General features: G+C 34.2%; 1 protein-coding gene across 1 annotated transcript; it reads right to left on the bottom strand.

The window, feature by feature from the left end:
• Positions 1 to 15,904: 15,904 nt before the first annotated feature.
• On the bottom strand, positions 15,905 to 16,648 carry LOC105961491 (cysteine-rich receptor-like protein kinase 29). Its single transcript, XM_012985723.2, has one exon. It carries the CDS (start codon positions 16,646 to 16,648, stop codon positions 15,905 to 15,907), a length of 744 nt encoding a protein of 247 aa, XP_012841177.2.
• Positions 16,649 to 20,316: the final 3,668 nt, after the last annotated feature.

Genomic DNA, 20,316 nt, shown 5'->3' on the forward strand with positions numbered 1-20,316 from the left:
GAGTCTACCCTTGTTTTCTTCTGTCTCTTTCTTTCCTTTTTTTCAATGTAATAAATAAATCCGTGGATTTGGCAGATAGTTCTTTTTGTGATCTTTGATAAGAAGTTCAATCAAGTCTAAGAGGGCTACCTGCTTAAGAATCAACATGGATTTTAATTAAGAGTCAGGAATGCATATCCAAATGGCATAATTCTTCTTTAGTATAAACTTGAGATGAATGTGGCCATAGGCATTGATCACTCACATAGAGGGTGGCAGCACTCCTCTATCGAGACTTACCGCGGGAACAAAAGATTAATCCACAAAAAATAGCAAACCCCAGTTCGTCAATATGATACCCCTATCGCAACTATTCTAAGCAAAACAAAAATTAACATAAACTGAAACCATGTTACCACATAAATAAGGTGATATACTATCCATTTTATAGTTCAATTTTGGTTCAAGTGCAACCCAGACAAAAACAAAGACATGATAGACAATCATTTTTAAAATTCAATTTTGCACATTGCAGATTTCAAGAGCCTTACGGAAGAAAGAAATCCATGAGCTTTGTGAATATATCAGCCAACTGATTTTCTGTGGACACATAGTATATGGACACAAGTTTATGTTGTACTAAATCCCTGATGAAATGATGACGAATATCTATATGTTTTATCCTAGAATGTTGAACATGGATTTTTGATACTTATGGCACTCTCATTATCACAAAAGACATGCAATTATTTTTTATGAAAACCATAGTCATTTAACATATGTTGCATCCTAAGGAGTTGGGTACAACAGCTACCAGCAGCAGTGTATTCAAACACAATATTAGATAAAGAAATACAATTTTGTTTCTTACTGTACAAAGATAATAACTTGTTACCCATGTAGAAACAACCTCCTGTTGTGTTTTTCCTATCATCCACATCTCCTGCCCAGTCAACATCACTATAACCTGCAAGACAGGTGTTAGTATCTTTTAAATACCACATTCCTAATTCGGTTGTTCCACTAATATATCGGATACTGCGCTTTACATCGCTCAAATGACTCTCTTTAGGGCTTGCTTGGTACCTAGCACACACACCTACTCTGAAACAAATATCAGGTCTACTAGCAGTGAGGTAAAGCAAACTTTGTATCATACTTTTGTATAGTGTGGAATCAGCATCTGTGCCATCACAATCACGTCCCAACTTCTCAGTTGAACTCAGTGATGTTTTTAAAGGCTTCAAATTTTCCAAACCAAATTTACCTACAAGGTTCTTAGCATATTTGCTTTGTTATATGAAAATCCCATCCTTCAGCTGCTTCACATGTAACCCAAGAAAATATGTGAATTCACTAACCAACTCATTTCAAATTCTTTTGACATTTAAGAGATAAATTCATCCTTTTTAAAATTGGAAGTAGATCCAAAAACTATATCGTCCACATAGATTTGGGCCAATAAAAGTTCATCTTTGAATTTCTTCACAGGTAAAGTTTTATCTACTCCCTCTCTTTTGTACCCATTTTGAATCAAAAAAGTTGCGAGTCTGTCATACTAATCACGAGGGGCTTGTTTTGGACCGTGTAATGCCTTTTTATGTCTATAAACATGATTAGGTTTGAGAGGATCTTTAAAATCCTTTGGTTGTTCAACAAACACTTCTTCATTCAAAAAAACATTCAAAAATAGGCTTTTTACATCCATTTGAAATAGTTTGAATTTTAAAACATATGACTCAAAAAACAAAAGTCTTATTGACTCAAGACGAGCTACATGAGCAAATGTTTCCTCAAACTCTACTCCATCAATCTGAGTATATGCTTGAGAAAATAGCCGAGCTTTATTGCGCGTTATGTTTCCAAATTCATCTGTTTTATTTTTGAAAACCCACTTAGTGCCTAAGACATTTACCTGGTCAGGTCATGGAACAAGTTTCCTACATCATTTTGAGTGAACTGCTCAAGTTCCTGTTGTATAGCTATTACCCAAAACTCATCAAGAATTGCTTCTTTGATGTTTTTTGGTTCCATACTAGATGTATAACATACATACCTGACGATTTCTTGATAATTTACTTTCGGTTTGTTTCGAGTTTTCATACCTTCATCAATGTCACCTATTACCTGTTCCGAATGATGATTTTTTACGATTCTCTTGGAGGGCTTCTTTCATTCTTCAGCACATTCTTTCGCTGAGGTAACATCTTTTGTTTCAACATCCGAGGTCTGGACTGGTACTTCATTGGTTTTAGATTCTGACTCAACAGGACTAGTATCATCATCATCTATGCCTGCAGATAAAGTTTCATTAAATATCACATTTATAGATTTCATGACAGTCATTGTTCTTTTATTGTAAACATGGTATGACCCGCTCTTTAAGGAGTAACCAAGAAATGTACCTTTATCCCCTCTAATAGAAATTTATGGAGTGGTTCCATATCATTCAAGATATACCACTCGAAACCAAAGATATGAAAATAGCTCAAATTGGGTTTCTTACATTTCCTTACTTCATAAGAGGTTTTCTTGGTACCTAGTATGAGATACCCGATTTATAGTGTAGTAGGCTGTTCTCATTGCTTCTGCCCACAACTTTGTGGCCACATTTGCTGAGATGAGCATGACTCTTGTCATCTCTTGGAGAGTTCTGTTCTTCCTTTCTACCACACCATTTTGCTATGGTGTATTTGGTGTTGAAAAATCGTGTGAAATACCATGGTTGTCATATAACTTTGAGAATGTTGAGTTTTCAAAGTCTCTCGCATGGTCACATTGAATTATACCAATATTGCTAAATTTTTCAATTGGCAATTTTTTTCATAGGGTCTTGAATTCATAGAAGGTTTTTGAGTTATCCCTGATGAAGCGTACCCAACTGAACCTTAAGAAGTCATCCGCGCATACAAAGGCATATCTTTTGCCACCAATGCTCTAAGTTTGCATTGGACCCATCAAGTCCATATAAAGTAGTTCTAGGTTTCTGCATGATCTATGCTCTGATGAGAGGTCCGTACTTGTTTCCCCAATGGACAAGACAGTCACATGATTCTGGTGTATTGGAGTTTAGTTGAGGAACACCCTTCATGCAACCTACATTAACAATGCGAGTTAGATCATGAAAAATTAAAGGCCCTAATTTTCTATGCCAAAAATCTGCGAGATCAGAGGTGATGAGATGACACTATTTACGTTGGTCAATCTGATCTATTTTGTAATAGTTATCTGAAGATCTATAACAGATAGCAAACACCTGTTGTTGTCATCAAACACTTCACACTTGCGCTGTGTGCAGAACATTGAGTCGTATAGATCATACAGCTGACTTACGCTCATGAGGTTTGACTTTAGACCCTCCACATAAAAGACATTGTCTAGCTTGGGTAATCCACCAACATTCAGGTTGTCTGTTCCTTTCATAGAGGCCTTATTTCCGCTTCCAAAGTTGACTTGTCCATTTGAACTGTTATGCATATTTTTCAATGAGTTTTTCTCACATGTCATATGCTTGGAGCACCCACTATCAAAATACTAAGAATTAGTAGCACATGCATTTAAAGATAGAATAGCTGATTAATAATTTACATCATTCCTATTTATCCATTTATTGTCCAAGTGTTTTCTTCACCGTGCAGCGGAATTGGATAATTGGTATGCTAAACTCTTAGTAATCAATTTTCATATTTTAAAACATTTGGGCCTCACATGTCCGTGTTTGTGGCACAAGTGACAGGTAGGCACAAACTTTGTTATCTGAGACTCAGTGGTAACATGATGTGGGGTAGGATTAACAAACTTAATTCTTCGATTTGAATCAGGTTTATTGTTAGACTTACAACCAATATAGCCAAGACCAAGTTTTTCAGGGTTGGAAGGATGAGCATTTAAGATTTCATCTAACCTATTTGACAGGGAGAATGGCGTGAGGTTTTTAACTTACTGACTGGTGTCTCTAAATTTGTTGCGACTATTCAGTTGTCAAATTTTAGGTTGAGATGAGGTTTAGAGGTTTTCTTTGGACAAAGATTTTTCTTAACTTGCTTTGCTCTTTCTCCATCATAGTCTTGCTAGTCTTTCAGATTGTCAATGTCCTTCAAAGCAAAGTCCTGTTCGACCTCCAATACCACATTTTCCTGTTCAAATTCACAATTCTGGCCTTATGCTTGCTTTTAAAAACCTCATTTTCCACTTCCAGTTCTTTTACTCTAACCTTCATTTTTTTGTATTCATCACCAACTTCATGACATTGTTTTAGCAGATAGTTCGTTGTTGTTGAATCTTTTCAATTTGGACAATCTTCATCATCTTCTGAATCTTCTTCCCCTGTAGACACAATAGATGTTTTTAGATTACACATTGTGTAATTCTCAGATTCACATGTATCATACCTGAGGTGTGATGACTCAGTGAACAAGATATATTCCTGTGTCGGCTCATTGATCCTGCAGGTACCAAAAAAATCGTTCTTCATTTCTGCATCACTTGCTTTACTCTCGTCTTCAGATTCAGAATTATCATCACTCTAAGTGGTGGCAAAAGACTTTCTTTGCATCTTTAGAGTATTCGCACATTCAGCTTCAATGTGACCGAATCTTCGACATTCTCTACATCGAATTATGTTCTTGAATTCGTGCTTGTTTGTGGGACTCCTAGGTTTTATTTCAACGTTTGTAGGATGTCCGTTTCTCTTTAAAAACATTCCAAAGTTTTAGCTATCTGCGACATGGATTTTGTTAGCTTAACTTCGAGTGCTGCCATTGAAACTAGGGTTCCAGAGGATGTAGTATCAACAACTGTTTGTAAAACAATTTTTCTTTCGTTGTCCATCCTACTAATGTTCAGCTTGTTTTCAAATGTCTGCAAATTTCGAATCGGATCTTTAAGCCGTGGTAATTACACATCACTTGCTTTCTCTATGGTAATGACCTTGTGTGCGAATCGGTTTGGCATATATCTCAATGTTGTACGAACAATTTAAATTCAGGATAGGTCTCTCCTAGACCATGGGCTTCATTTGCAATGTAGCATAATTTGGAGTCGAAATCTCTCACCGTTTCACTTTCCTCCAACCGAAGATCCTCAAAACGAGTGGCAAGCATTTGGAGTTTTGATAATCTAACAGAAGTTGTCCTCTCATACGCTGTCTGAAGTTTTTCCCATGCTTCTCTAGCACACTCATATGTTGACACTCTAACAATATTTTCATCTATTAGGGCATAATCTATAAGCATGCTTTGATCATGTGTTTAATTTAAATTCAAATAAAACATGCAAATCACGTTGTCATTTAGTCAAACAAATTAATCTTATTAATTAACGATATTCGATTACATACTCGTAGAACGTAAGCTCCTTAGAACACATTCTCTGTGGTTTCACTGAAATCCTTAGTTGAGCAATTCCACGCATATCTTTTCCGCCGGAATCGGATTTCATCGTGATGAGATTTTTCCACCGATAGTTTGCACTAGAAAACTATATGTTTAATATGGTGAAAAAGGTTTGACGGAAAATCAAGTTTTATTTCAAACGTAGTTTGGAAAAATAGAATAAGAAAGAGCAAAATATTTTTTTCTTCACGTGAGAGAATGGGTGCACGCTTTTTGAGGGGTGTGGAGAAAACTTGTCTTGTCATTTTCTCTACCCAACCACTTCTATTTATAAGGATTTATTAATCCTAGTCCAAGTCTTAGTTTAATTCTCAATTAAAATCAAATACATCAATCCTTATCTAGGAATGAGACCCCATCCAATTAAGTATCTTTTAGAACTCTTTCTGAGATTCCTAATATCTCTCAAATTCTAATACTGAAAATTACAATAGTTATATTTTCATGACAATCATAATTTTCTCGTCAATTCAAGTACCATATTGCATTTGTTAAATTTCCATTTTCGAGGACCTCTCTTTCAGTGGTGCTTGCTAAATTAGAAAAACTCTCAATTTAGAAAGTTCATTTAAAATCTATAAAATTGCATTTCTCTTTTTCATCCAATTCACAATTGACTATTACGAATTTTAATTCAGTCATATTGAATTCCAATTCATCCAAAATTAACAAATTAATCTCAGTTTACCTTATTAAGGAATCCTCTCCGCAAGTGTGACCCTCAATAGTTCAGGTATAAACTAGCTGTGGGCCCATAACTATTTGTGACTTGAAGTGCTCTTTATTAAATCACTGTCTCGTCCCAAATTTTCCGATTTAGACTAAAATATATTTTAATCTACATTGCTGATCATATCGGTTAATGCCCTACAAATCATGACGGACGCCTAGCAACTACGTGTCATGATTCTCTATATACAAATGAAATGCGTGCAAGAACCTTAAATTATAGTTCGCGTATAGTACGGTCACTTTGACTAAACATATGTCCCGATCAAAAATAGAGGCGTTGATTCGCCGAGACCTCTAATATTATTCGATAACTTTGCGAACGTTCCAAAGCTATAAAGTCCATTCGTGTTTGACTTAGAGAAACTTTTTTTCTAATCAACACACTTTCCACTTTAGACGAAGATTCCTTGGATAATATACTTGAAGAACACACAAAACATCCATGCAATTAAGCAAGCGACCAAATCTCTAACTATACTGCACAGAATCCCACTAGATTTCGGATTGTGCGAACGTTGGCCCTTGAGCGGTCTTCGAGGAGACTCAGGGACAAGTCCCAACACATTTGGTCCTCTAATGAAGCCGCAGTGATGTATTAGTTCCGAAGAACTAATGGTGTACAACTATAATCATAGAATCTCTACTCAATTAATGGGAACCACTTAGAGATTCTAGGACGAGGAAGTTCAGTGAACTCATCTGATAGAATTTATTTCGTGCATATATTAATTATTTGTGTCAGATTCAGTTTTTCATTACTGTTGCGTGAAGTGTTGCAACAGTTTGTGAAACAGTTTGTAAAAACAGAAATAAACGAGACACAAATTTAATGTGGTTCGGATACAATTGTACCCTACATTCACGGGGACCTGCAAATAAAATTTACTAATTTTTAGTTTTACGAATACAATAGTAGGACTTAATCAAAATACAAAGACTCCCTCTTTGTTGACGTCGTTCTTGTATACTACGTTGAATTATAAATCTTCAATGTGCAGCACGTCCCTTGCTCCCCATGGTTGAACTCCCTTCAACGCTGAATCCCTTAGTCGGTGGACCGATCTCCTCCCGAGATCGGTTTAAACCCCTCTCCCGAAGAACCGATCTTCTTTTTATATAGAAGAAGCAAACTTGTGATACTCCTTGAATCTTGGTGTCTTCACCACAAAGCCTTGAAGCCGGTATATTTCTATGAAAATCACGTGTCACAATAGAACAATAAAAGCGAGAACCAAGAATATTTTCTCTGTATATTTTCTCTCAATAAAAAGATGTTCCAGGCGCAGCAATAAAAAGAGCATAAAAGTATGATTTTTCTCTCCAATGAAAGGCGTACAGTATGAGGCGCCGTGTTGCTGTATTTATACATCTACAGGTGATAAGAAACCTACAAGGAAATAGAGTCCATTAGGGTTAGGAAACTTTTAATCACGTAGGAAATAATATTTTCAATACAAGGAAACTCTTTAGAAGAATAATTTCTATTATAAATCAATTAATGACAAATTAAAAGAATTAAAAGCTACAAGGACTCTTTCGTTCTTTAGCTCACGGTATAATTATAATCCAATAGATTCTAACGATCATCGACTATGAGCACGCACTTATGTATACCAATGTGTCTACATTGTAGCTAATGAGACTCAACTCAAATACATTAAGTGCTAGTCTCATATGGAAAAGGCCACTATCCTAATTATTGGCGTAACTCGTCCACTAGGAACTTGTTTAATAGTTATCTTACTAAATGAATTATCTAATGATTCTCAAAATCAATTCATAGTAATATAATAATAACTATAAGGTCTATATCTATGCATAATGAAATGGACCAGTATATATAGTTTTCAATAACTAGAATTTCATTAATTACAAAATAGATTGTTTACAATTAAAAAGGAAAACCCACAGTATTATAAAATATTCTTTAATTTAATGTAATTGATTCAACTAGTTGTCTTACTTTGATTAGCATAAATCAGATTCCACTATGAATGGATGACGGTTTATTAGCCTTAGATATTGATTATGTTAATCTTGGACATATGTGTATATATAGTGTAACGATGTTGGTGGAAGACATACAATAACAACTCAAATATTATATCATTTATGCATTGTTTATTCACCATTCTTAACATGGTACCAGAGCATCAGTTCTAGTGCTTATTTTCTCCTTTTAATTTTTTTTTCACCATGTCCAGAGAACATTCACCTTCAAAACAATTTATTTTCAAATCTTCAAAAATCAGTAGCTCCACTTCAAATATGGATCCATCAAATCCTTATTTTGTACACCATTCAGATCGACCAGGACATATTCTTGTTCCAACAAAATTAAATGGGGTCTACTACCCACCATAGAGCAAAGTTATGGTTCATGGCCTCACAACAAAGAACAAAATCGGATTTATTGACGGATCAATTCATCCACCATCATATAAATAGAAACCAACATAATACACTTTATGGAATCAATGTAACAACATAATTTTTATCATGGCTCACTCATTTGGTCGAGCCCGATCTTGCTAAAGGAGTGATTCACGCAAAAACTTCTCATCAAGCATGGGAAGATTTCAAAGATCAATTCGCACAGAGGAATGCACCAGCAATATACCAAATTCAAAGATCTTTGGCATCTGTTTCACAAGGTACAATGATGACTTCATCATATTTCACAACAATCAAAAGTTTATGGCACAAGTAAGAAGCATCAATCTATACCCGCTTGCAATCAAATGAAAGCACATTACGTACAAAGAGAAGATTGGTTGATGCAATTTCTCATGGGGCTCAACGATACATACAACGGTGTTCGTATCAATATTCTCATCATGATGTCGTTAGCTAATGTTCGTCAAGCTTATTCTCTGGTGATTCAAGAAGAAACCCAACGACAAATAACAACGGAATCGACCGATACTTTCTCTATTGCCGCTGCTGCAATACACAACAAAGGAAACAACTTGTCCAACATAAGCAAAGACAAGAGGTCACACAATTGATACTTGTCGAACTTTAAAGTTTCATTGCAAGTAGTGTGACAAGAAAGGTCATACTGAAGATCGTTGTAAGTACAAGGATGGGAAATGGGCTATTAACAATCCAGGAACTCAGAACAATCGTTCGGGACACCAACAACAACGACAACGTGGGCCTAGTGACCTTACTGCGGAGCAAACCCAACAAATTGCTGACGCTATATCTATGTTAAATCAAAATAATACTGGTAACACCAATGCCTATGCGAATGCTGCAGGTTTGCCTTCAATCAATTATGTATTCACAAAGATTTGGATTTTGGACAGGGTGCAACAGATCACATAATTTATGATTCTAAACTTTTTTCCTTGTCAAAACCCTCAACGGTATCCGCCGTCAATTTACCCACCGGAACTTCAGAATCAATTAGTTCGATAGGAATTGTACCATTCAACCCAAACATAACTTTAGACAATGTTTTGTAAGTTCCATCTTTTCATTTAAACTTATTATCTATATATAAACTTGCTTCTACCCTAAATTGTTGTGTAATTTTCTTTTTCGATTTTTGCGTCTTACAGGACTTGACTACGGGGAAGACGATTGGCTCGGGTAGACAACATGGTAGTGTTTACTATATATCAACCTCTCGTCAAGTTTCTCAATCGTCAAACCTATGGCGTATGCGTCTTGGTCATCCATCCCTAGCCCGTTTAAAATTGGTTTCTTCTTTATTACCTTCTGATAAAATTTCTTTCGATAATAACTGTAGTATTTGTCCTATGGATAAGCAAACTAGGCTTCCATTTCCTTTAAGTTCTATATCAACTCATGCTCCTTTTGATTTATTGCATTGTGATATTTTGGGGTTTACATAAAACTCTCACACATTCAGGGGCAATATTGGTTTTTCACTATCTTATTTTTCAATATGCGCATGGGTATTTCTTATGGAAAATACATCTGAGACACAAGGTATTTTAAAATCTTATATCAGTTTTGCATATAGACAATTTCAAGCTCATTTAAAAAAAAAAAAAATCGAAGTAACAATGGATCTGAAATTATGTCCATGAGAATTTTTTTTTCCGCTCAAAAGGGATTGAATACCAACGGACGTGTGTTTATACAACACAACAGAATAGGGTTGTAGACGAAAACATCGTCATATTCTAACTGTTGCACGTGCATTACTTTTTCAATCTAGCTTGCCGCTAATTTTTTGAGGAGAATGTATTCAAACCGCCGTTTAGTTATTTAATAGGTTACCATCACCATTATTGTTAACAAAATCCTCATATGAAAACTTATACCAGCGCGCACCATCACTTGATAACTTGAAAGTTTTTATTTGCCTATGTTATGCAACTATTGTTCATCCAACTAAAAAATTTGACTCACGTACGAAATGTTGCATATTTGTTGGATACCTCACAGGTAAAAAAGGATACAATCTTTATGAATTGGAAACTAATTTTTTTGTTAGTCGCGATGTTAAATTTTATGAAACCAATTTTCCCTTTTCCAATAATACTATCCTTTGACCGAAGAGCAAGAGCCTATCTTACCAAATCTCTCATTTGTCATTACAAACCTTGTTCATTCAAATCGACAGTCTATTACGCCAGACCCTTCACAACAAACCGAGCCGCTTAGTTTTTTCTGAAAATGAGAACACGTCACTTACACAAAACACCTCGCTCACTACGCCAACTTTTGTTGAACCTAACGTGCCTCAATCTCCCAACCTGCATAATACTACAAATACCACAAACTCTGATCATCAAATGAGACAGTCGAGTCGTTCTAAGCAACTATGGCATAAAGATTACGTGTTGTCATCCCAACTAAATCGTTCTACCTCAGATTCAAGTTCTGCACCAGGTACTCGATATCTTCTTTCACAATTTCTCTCTTATTCTCATATTAGCCCAAAATATCGTGTTTTTTTATCTTACATTTCAGGTAAAACGGAACCAACAATATTTGCTCAAGCTATTCTCGATCCACATTGGCAGCATGCCGTGAATATAGAATTGCAAGCTTGACAGGAAAACAACACCTGGACTATAGTTCCACTTCCTACCGGGCATAAACCAATAGGGTGCAAATGGATTTACAAAATCAAGTATAAATCCGACGGCACAATTGAACGCTACAAAGCTCGTCTCTATGCCAAGGGATACAATCAAGTGGAAGATACTGAATATCGAGAAACATTTTCTCCCACAGCTAAACTCACTACTCTTCGTATTATTCTTACTGTTGCAGCTGCCAAGAATTGGTTTACACACCAATTAGATTTTCAAAATGCTTTTCTACATTGTGGTTTAGATGAAACAGTATATATGATACCTCCACTAGGACTACGGCGATATGGGGAGAATATTGTGTGCCGTCTTAACAAATCACTATATAGGCTCAAGCAAGCTTCAAGAATTTGGTTTTCCACTTTCTCAGCCACCATCCACAAAGCGGGCTTTCAATAATCAAAAGCCGATTATTCACTTTCACAAAATCTCAGGTAAATCATTCACCGCAGCTCTCATCTATGTTGACGATATTATTTTGACATGTAACAATCTTCAAGAAATTGATCAGCTGAAATCATTTCTTCTCAAGCATTTTCGTATCAAAGATTTAGGAGACTTCAAAATAATTTTTGGGTATAGAATTTTCACGTTCCAAGAGAGGAATATTTATGTCTCAAAGAAATTATGCCCTGGATATTTTACAAGATTGAGGACTCATGGGTGCTCGTCCAGACAAATTCCAAATGGAACAAAATTTGAAGCTTGTCCCTACAGATGGAATACTATTAGATGATCCTACCAAGTATAGAAGATTGATCGGAAGATTGTTTATCTTACGGTTACAAGGCTAAATATAACATATTATGTACGAGTTTTAAGCCAGTTCATGCAAGCGCCTCGAAAACCTCATTGGGATGCAGCTATACAAATTCTCAAGTATGTGAAAGGCGCTCGTGGACAAGGCTTATTATTACCCTCCACCAATACTCTTAGTTTAAAGGCCTTTTGTGATTCAGATTTAGAAGGTTGTAATGCCACAAAACGATCAGTTACAGGATACTGCATATTTCTTGGGAATTCACTCATTTCATGAAAATCCAAGAAACAAACAAATGTTTCTAGATCGTTTGCACAAGCTGAAGATCGAGCTATGGCTAATAAATGTTTAGAAATAACTTGGTTACTCTACATCTTGGAAGAAAGATTGCACAAGTAACTTCCATACCACTATATTGTGACAATCAAGCAGCTCTACATATTGCGTCTAATCCCGTCTTTCATGAGCGCACAAAACATATGGAGATAGATTGCCACACGGTACGGGAATAAATACAAGCTGGAATGATTAAGACTTCTTATATACCTACACGTTTTCAGCTAGCAGATATTTTCACAAAGGCTTTGGGAAACGATCAATTCGTGACTCTGAGAAACAATACTCTTCAACTTGAGGGGGATTATTTTAAAATATTCTTTCATTTAATGAAACTAGACAGGAGCACGTGCAACTTTCCTATGTATTTCTTAGTTATGTATCGTGCTTACTCTATTTTACCAAAATAATATCATTAAATTTATGGAATGTAAAAGTATCTTATTACATTGTTAATTTTTGTTAATACAGTGCACATAGAATCTAATTTTATTTAATAATGAAATACTTAATTAAATTCATATTCTGTTTTATGAACAATTAACACTTATTTGTATTTGAGTTTTGTTAATAATAAATTTCTTTAGCCTTCAGTTTTCGACCGTAACCAAAGTTTGAAATTGAGATCGAACAAAAAGTGGAACTAAAACTTGTTGGGTACTTGTTCGAAATAGTAATAACTCCTAACATGGAGTTGTATTTGCACAAACGACTCAATCCGCAATTATCCAATTCACGTCTATAAATTTAGTTGACAGTGACTCTATTTGGTGTCAAGCACTAAGCTTGAAGCTTAATTCACCATACTCTACCAGTGATAAAACCCCCGAATCAACCCAGAAACTCGAGATCTGACTCACTAGCCCAAAACTAAAAAAAATTCTCTCGAACACACTCAGAACTCTCATTTTACCTATCACTAAGACTGTATCTCCCACTCACAAAGGAATGAAGACAAAAATAAAGGAAAATCATGCATTTATATGTTACCCTCTCTCCGTTTCTACACCAAATATTTATACCCTGAGATACAACGGTTATCAGCGGAAAACCATATTAGAGTCAAAGTACGCCAAAGTTGGTGGAGTTTGACTCTAAAATCGCCTGAAGAAGACAAGAAAAGAGAAAGCAAAAGGATTTATGGTACATGGAGAAGAAGTACAGAGGAGCTGAAGTCAAATTATGTATAGGGTAAATTATTTAAGGGATGTGAGGGGCGGACAAGATTGACTACTCAATCTGGACGGTGAGAATGGAAGTCCAGAACCATCTTCATAAACAAGGATTTAGTGAATGAGTGGGCCAACACCAGTAATGACACCGATTTTTACCACCGCCACTGTTGAGCGCCTTTGATTTTATTTTATTTTTAAATTTCGGCATTGACTTTTTTTTTTGAATAATTCTTTTTTGCTACCGGTCATTGACAACGGATTGCCGATTCACAACGTTCACTTTTTTTTTTCTTGCCTTTTTTTACTTTGTTCGTTGATTTTTTTTCCCGTCAATACAGTATTATTAATGTATAACCAGTGTTCTAAAAATTGGCCGAGGCGGCCGATAAATCGGTCTCCGAGGCGGAGGCGGTTAAAAACCTATACAATTTTAGTGTAAAGGTTTGAAAGATCGGTTTTTTGCCTGTGAGGCAGTTTGAGGCGGTCCGAGGCGGTCAAACCTTTATGGTGGGTCAAACTTCGGTGGAAAAAATCGGTTTTTTTTTTTTTTTTTTTTTTTTTTTTTTTGAGTAATTCAAAATAAAAGTTGGGATCTTAATAAAAAAATATGAGCTTATGTTTTATTTTGTTTATGTTAACTGTTATTGTTAAAGAACTAATGATGTATGTTAGGAATGTTCAAGAATAAATGTAAATTCAAAAAAATTGCTTTTTTATTTATATTTTATAAGGATATTTATGTATTATGATCTTAGTATTATTAAGCTTTTATTATTTTACTAAAATATATACATGATGGAGATATAACTATGTTTAAATATCTTTTGATATATGTTTTGAGTATTTATAAATAATATCTAGTAATATATTATATTAAATTTTAAAAATCGATTTATTTCTGATTTATCACCGATTAATCACCGCCGCACCGATTAATCGTGAGTCGGTCCTTGACCGCCTCCGACCCGATTACCGCTTTTTACAACCTTGTGTATAACACGACAATACTACTATATTAATATCTAGCACTGTAATATTAGAATTTCAAACTTCTAACAAAGTTTTAATCTAAAATATTTGGACCAAAATAAATTTAAAAAATTCTTACAAATCCCTATTTATTCCTCTCATTTTTTTCTTCTTGGAACTGCGTACGCATGAATTCTTACAAACACTGGCCGTTGATATTTTTTTCTTGTTAAATTTGTTCTCGTCGTTGATATTTTCCTTTTCTTTTATTTTGAATTTTTTTTATATTATATTTTTTTCCGCTACTCCGGCTAAAAAGAAAACCAGTAGAAAAAAGTAAACCTAGTTAATAATAAAGTCAACATCGGAAAAAAAAGTTTTTTTCAAAAAAAAAATCAAAGGTGGTAAAAATCGGTCCATTGGTGAAGTTGGGGTTAAATTAGGGTGGATGAAATTTTGAGGTTTTTAGAAAGTTTTAAAATAATACAGGGGTCTTGTTGTAATTTCCTCACACAAAATTCCCAATTCAACCCTAATTCAAACGTCGATCGTTGCTTCTTGACGGTCAAACAGACGGAGGGACCTGGTTAAAATCGGTTAATTGGTGAGATTGAGTTTTGATGAAATTTTAGGGATTATAAGAAAGTTTTAAAATAATTCAGGGGTCTTTTGCAATTTCCTCACACAATAATCACAAATTCAGCTATAATTCATCCGTTGACAGTTGCTTCTTGACGATCAAACATGCAAAGGGAACCAATGTGTTAACATTTGATAAAATTAAAGTATATTTTGTTGACGACGGTAAATAGGGGACCAAAAGTGAAAAAACGTGCAAACTTGGGGGATCAAAACTGTAATTATCCCCTTTGTAACCGATGGATTACCCATCCTCGTTCTTGAAAATCCCATCAGATCCGTCAATGATTAGTCCAAACAAAAAAAAAAACAAATTGAAATACGTGAAACTCCATCTTCTATTATGAAACTTTTGGTATAAATTATATGACTTTTTCCATATAAAAGGAAGTAGACGAAAATATGAAAGGTCGTGTATGTAGAAAAAATGTTATGCATGCACATTAAATTATCATATTTAAACTTGACACATTTTCGACTAATTATATATGATTATGTATGAATTAATTATTCTCAACTTTTATTACTTAATTGTCCTTCAAATCATACTTATTCAAATGATATTTTAGTCAATACCAAAAATGGAAGAAACCACCTAAAATTCATACTTTTATAAGTAGTATAGATATAGATAGATATAGATTGATTCAATTAATTATCTTACCTTGATTAGCATAAATCAGATCCCACTATAGGTGGATCACGGTTTATTAGCCTTAGATATTGATAATGTTAATCTTGCACATATGTGTATATATATTGGAATAGTATTGGTAGAAGATATACAATAACAACTTAAATATTATATTCTTTATACATTTTTTATTGACCATTTTTAACACACAGTCACAAGTTGACTTGTTGGTCACCTACTCTACTAGGCGGCACCGAAGGTGGCATTAAAGCCGGCACCAATGGTTCTTGAAGCCTGGTGATATTGTAAAACAGCTGATTCTCATAACGATAAATGCAGCTGGGCGTATAGACTCTGATCCCTGTCGAATGATCAATAAATCGTGGTATATATCTGGCGGCCTTGACCAAGCAACTAATACAATTTTCTGGGGATAAATCCGGCGTGCACTGCAACAATGTAAAAATTCCCTGACCATCGGGCCCCGTCGTATTCCCCACCGCCGCCTTCCTCAGAGTGCCACTGCCTGCCGCCTGCGCCCGAACGTCCTCTATCAGCTTTTCCCGGGCAGCCTTAAACCCGACGGGACTCGTCGAATTAGCCCCGCTATACAAAATCCTGTAGGGGAGGATCGCGAGAGTTCCGAATAAATTCTTGTTCGAGTACCGAACCATACAGAATTCGGACCACATAATCGCCCCAAACTGATTCGGACAGTTGACTAGGATTGTTTGCGACACGATATTGACGCAACCCCGACACTGGTTGAGCTGAACGTCGGCTCTGCAGAGGGCAGCGACGTTGGCTCGGCCGGCGGAGGCGCTGTAGAAACCGCTGCTATTCATGTTTGAGGAGAGAGAGCGGAGAACACCGTTGAGATCTGCACGGTACAAGCTCTCCGTTGTGTAGTTTCCGTTGGTTGAACAACCGAACTGATCGAATTGGGAAAGTGCCATGGGGAATAGGGTTGTCAGAATGAATACAATCAAAGATGGCACCCATCTTTTGCAACTGATCATCATAACTATTATTATTCTTTTGGTTTTGTTCAAGTATAATTATTTGTCCAATTATTCTCCTTATGTAATAGCGCGAAGGAGCTAGCATCGTACGTATGCAGCCTAAAGAACAAATCCGTGTTGACAAAGTAGTATCATTTATTGCTTAGTCTTGGTTTACTAGTATGTAATATTATGGGTTAAATTACAACCACCCCTGAGGTATGGTCAAATTACAAAAAAACCCCTCTTGTTTGGATAATTACAACCACCCCTTCAACTCCTCAAATTTAGTGGAATCTTCGAGATTATATGGAATATTATCACTTTTATACCCGTTTTATCACATTCGAACTCTACGTTTTGAAGCAAGATGATCATAATATGTGTTTTTTGGCTTGTATATATCAGATTGTAGTGCATCAGATACTGTATTTTTACACAAAACGAGTACAAACTAGAGCGCATTCCACGAAATCTAGATGATTATGTTGAATTTGACAACATAAGGGCGGAAGTATAAGAAAAAAACATGAATGTTTTTTGTTTCTTAACATTTTTGTGCTTCCTATTATGCCTCTTATAAACTAACTTGCACCATTAATTAGTTAGGGTCGATTTTGTAATAAAAATAATGAAATAACAAATTAATAATTAAATAATATTGTTTAAATATCAAGTTTCTTTTCATATGATCAAATATTTACACAAGCTTTGATCGTTGATTTTCTTCTTATTGTAATTCTTTCTACATAATATTTGTTTAGATAAAATTCACTTCGTCTTAAACTAGGAAGTGTTTTACAATGACATAGTATAAACATATATGTAGAAATTAGTTTTTCGTTTTATACATAAAATAGTATATTCCACAAATATGATAATATGATATTGTTTCATGTGTCTTTCCTTTTCATATATTGTATATGTGTAATCAATTTTCTTTTATGTAAAATAAAATGGTATTGAAACATTACTACTATTGTTATAAATACTTGAAAATTAAAGGAGCATAAAATGATCACAAATTTAAAGGTGCGGATTTTATATATATAAAAAAAAACTTTGCACACTCGAAATATACATTTTGGTACTTTGCACCAAGAAAAAACTTAATAGCACATTACACCCTTAAAAGATAACAAAACATTCACATTGCAGCCCAATTGATATTTTAATAAAAAAATTCAATATTTTTTTTTTCATAGACAATTTTAATTTTTCCACCATTCAACATTTTTTTTACAAAATTACATGAAAAATATATTTTCATACAAAAAAAAGAACAATATTTTTTTACCAATTCCAATAAAACTAGAGACGTATATACCTATTCAATAATTTCATCATTTTATTATGAAAATTCTTTTATTAGAATTATATTTGATCACTCCAAAGAAAAATTCATTTCAAAATGTTAATAAAAGATGAAATTATCCCCATTAACCTTAAAATTTCAATAGAATGCAATGTAAATGATTTAATACATTTCGAAGTACATAGCAGTAAATTTTTTCAGGGGTGCCAAGTGAGAAAATGATATATTCCGGGGGCAAAATGGAAATAAGCAAATTATTTAATGTAATTTATGTTATATAGTTTTAAATAGTATTAATTTTCTAATATAATTTATATATAAAAAATATATATACAAATATTATTTGGTTATTAGTAATTATATAATTCAAATTTTAATTAATGTTATACTTGAGAGGTGTATCTTTAATATACTATTTATTTATTTTTAAATGTGAGAGGTATGGTGTATATGTATGTAATTAGACCTAATCTCAGGGAGGTCACTATAATTACTCAATATATGGTCAATGGTAAAAATATAGTTTAAAAAACGTTAATGATCACTATAATTACTTATTTACCTTTTCTTTGTAAGAAAATTATTGGTGAAATTGAATATCGATAACTATTATGACTCCAGTCACAAGCATATCTCACTTAAACTTTCAAGAATAGCAAAAATTTTAAAATGTGTAACAATATTTTGGCAGAATTTGAAGATCAATTTTGTATTCACTTGTCATATAAAATGTGTAACAATATTGATACTAAGTATGTAATTTATGGAATTTCATGTATATTCCAATTCGGATCCAAAAATAAAAAAAATCAAGAGTTTTTGTATTCGAAATGAGAACATTGTAAGGAAATGCAAAAATTTCGAACAAAATTGGCAAAAACAAAAAAAAAAATAGTTTCAAGTTCTACAGCTACACGCTGCTACACCTATTAACTTAGTGAAATATTAAATTATTGAATTAATAATTTAGTAGACTTTTATTGATTTGGGACCAGAATTTATTCGTTTATCCAGGTTCCACTGTGAAGTGCAAAATTTACAGGCAAACTAATTCGAACTAGAAAATGTTGTTATGGAGAATTGAAAAATAAGGATAATCGTTGACGAAGTCTTTTGTTTAGAATTTTCAAACGACAAGTTGTGAGCGAACTTGTATTTATGGAGTGGAGTCTCATTCACACATAATTAAACTTGTCTTTTGTATTAATGGATGACAAGTTGTGGTGAACCAAATTCTTGGCTCGGCCCCATTTTGAAGAAGAGAGAGGACAAAGGGGCCTTTGTATTTACTATTTATAGATTCCAGTCTCATTCTGTAGTATAAATCACGTGGTGTGGACCTGTTCTTTTCTCCGATTAAATACTTTTCAAATTGTGAGAAATGTATGAGCCTGAGTCTTCACAACTTGGATTAGAGATAGGAAAGTTATGACCCTTGCAGTAGGGAAGCCACTATAGGGTCGGAGGGGCCATGGCCCCTTAAATTTTAATTTTCTTTATTGCTAAATATGTATATATAATTTATTTAGATTTATTTTTAATAAAATTAATTATTGTTAATTGGTGAATAAAGAAAATAATAAATGAGTGTAATGTTCGCCGAAAACCTACACGCAAGTGCACGCATCGTACAAGTAATATAGTGGACTAAAAGTCCGGATATCGAACCCACAAGGAATATTTAATTATCTAATCCTAGACGCTAAATTCTACCAATTATTATCAAGCCCACCCTACACAGTCGACTTTAGAGAGAATTAACTAGATTAAAATAAATTAAAAACAAGCAAAAACAAGAAAGCAATTTAAAGCGAAGATTTAATCAAGATAAGCAAGCCTAAGATTTTATTCTTCCCCCTATGTGATTATTATTCCCCCAATTCCTTCAATTATACAAGCAATTAATCCGGATTATTAACATGAGATGCTAATTTAATAATAACCCGCTTCCGCGTGTATTACGATTCTAATACTCTGGATTCAATTACTATATTCCTATGCAATTAATTCTAGAACACATCATTAAGCACAAATCTCAATAATGGCTACCTAAGAGATTAATTATATTCCTATGTTAATAAAGGCTCTTCTACCACAGTTCTAATTATTAACCCGATCTTCCGATTCATGCTATTAACAATAACATAAAAGCACATAAGTTGATCAAGTTCATGCACTTAATAAAACAAGTAGAAGAAATAATCCGGAATTAAAACTTGCATAAAATCATAGAAAAGGGTTCATAAATCCCACATAGGGTTCCAAATAAAATCCTAGAAATAAAGACTTAGCTACTCGTAATTCTTAT

Source organism: Erythranthe guttata, chromosome 3 (assembly GCF_056151865.1).
Source record: "Erythranthe guttata isolate IM_541 chromosome 3, IM_541, whole genome shotgun sequence".
Taxonomy (NCBI): Eukaryota; Viridiplantae; Streptophyta; class Magnoliopsida; order Lamiales; family Phrymaceae; genus Erythranthe; species Erythranthe guttata.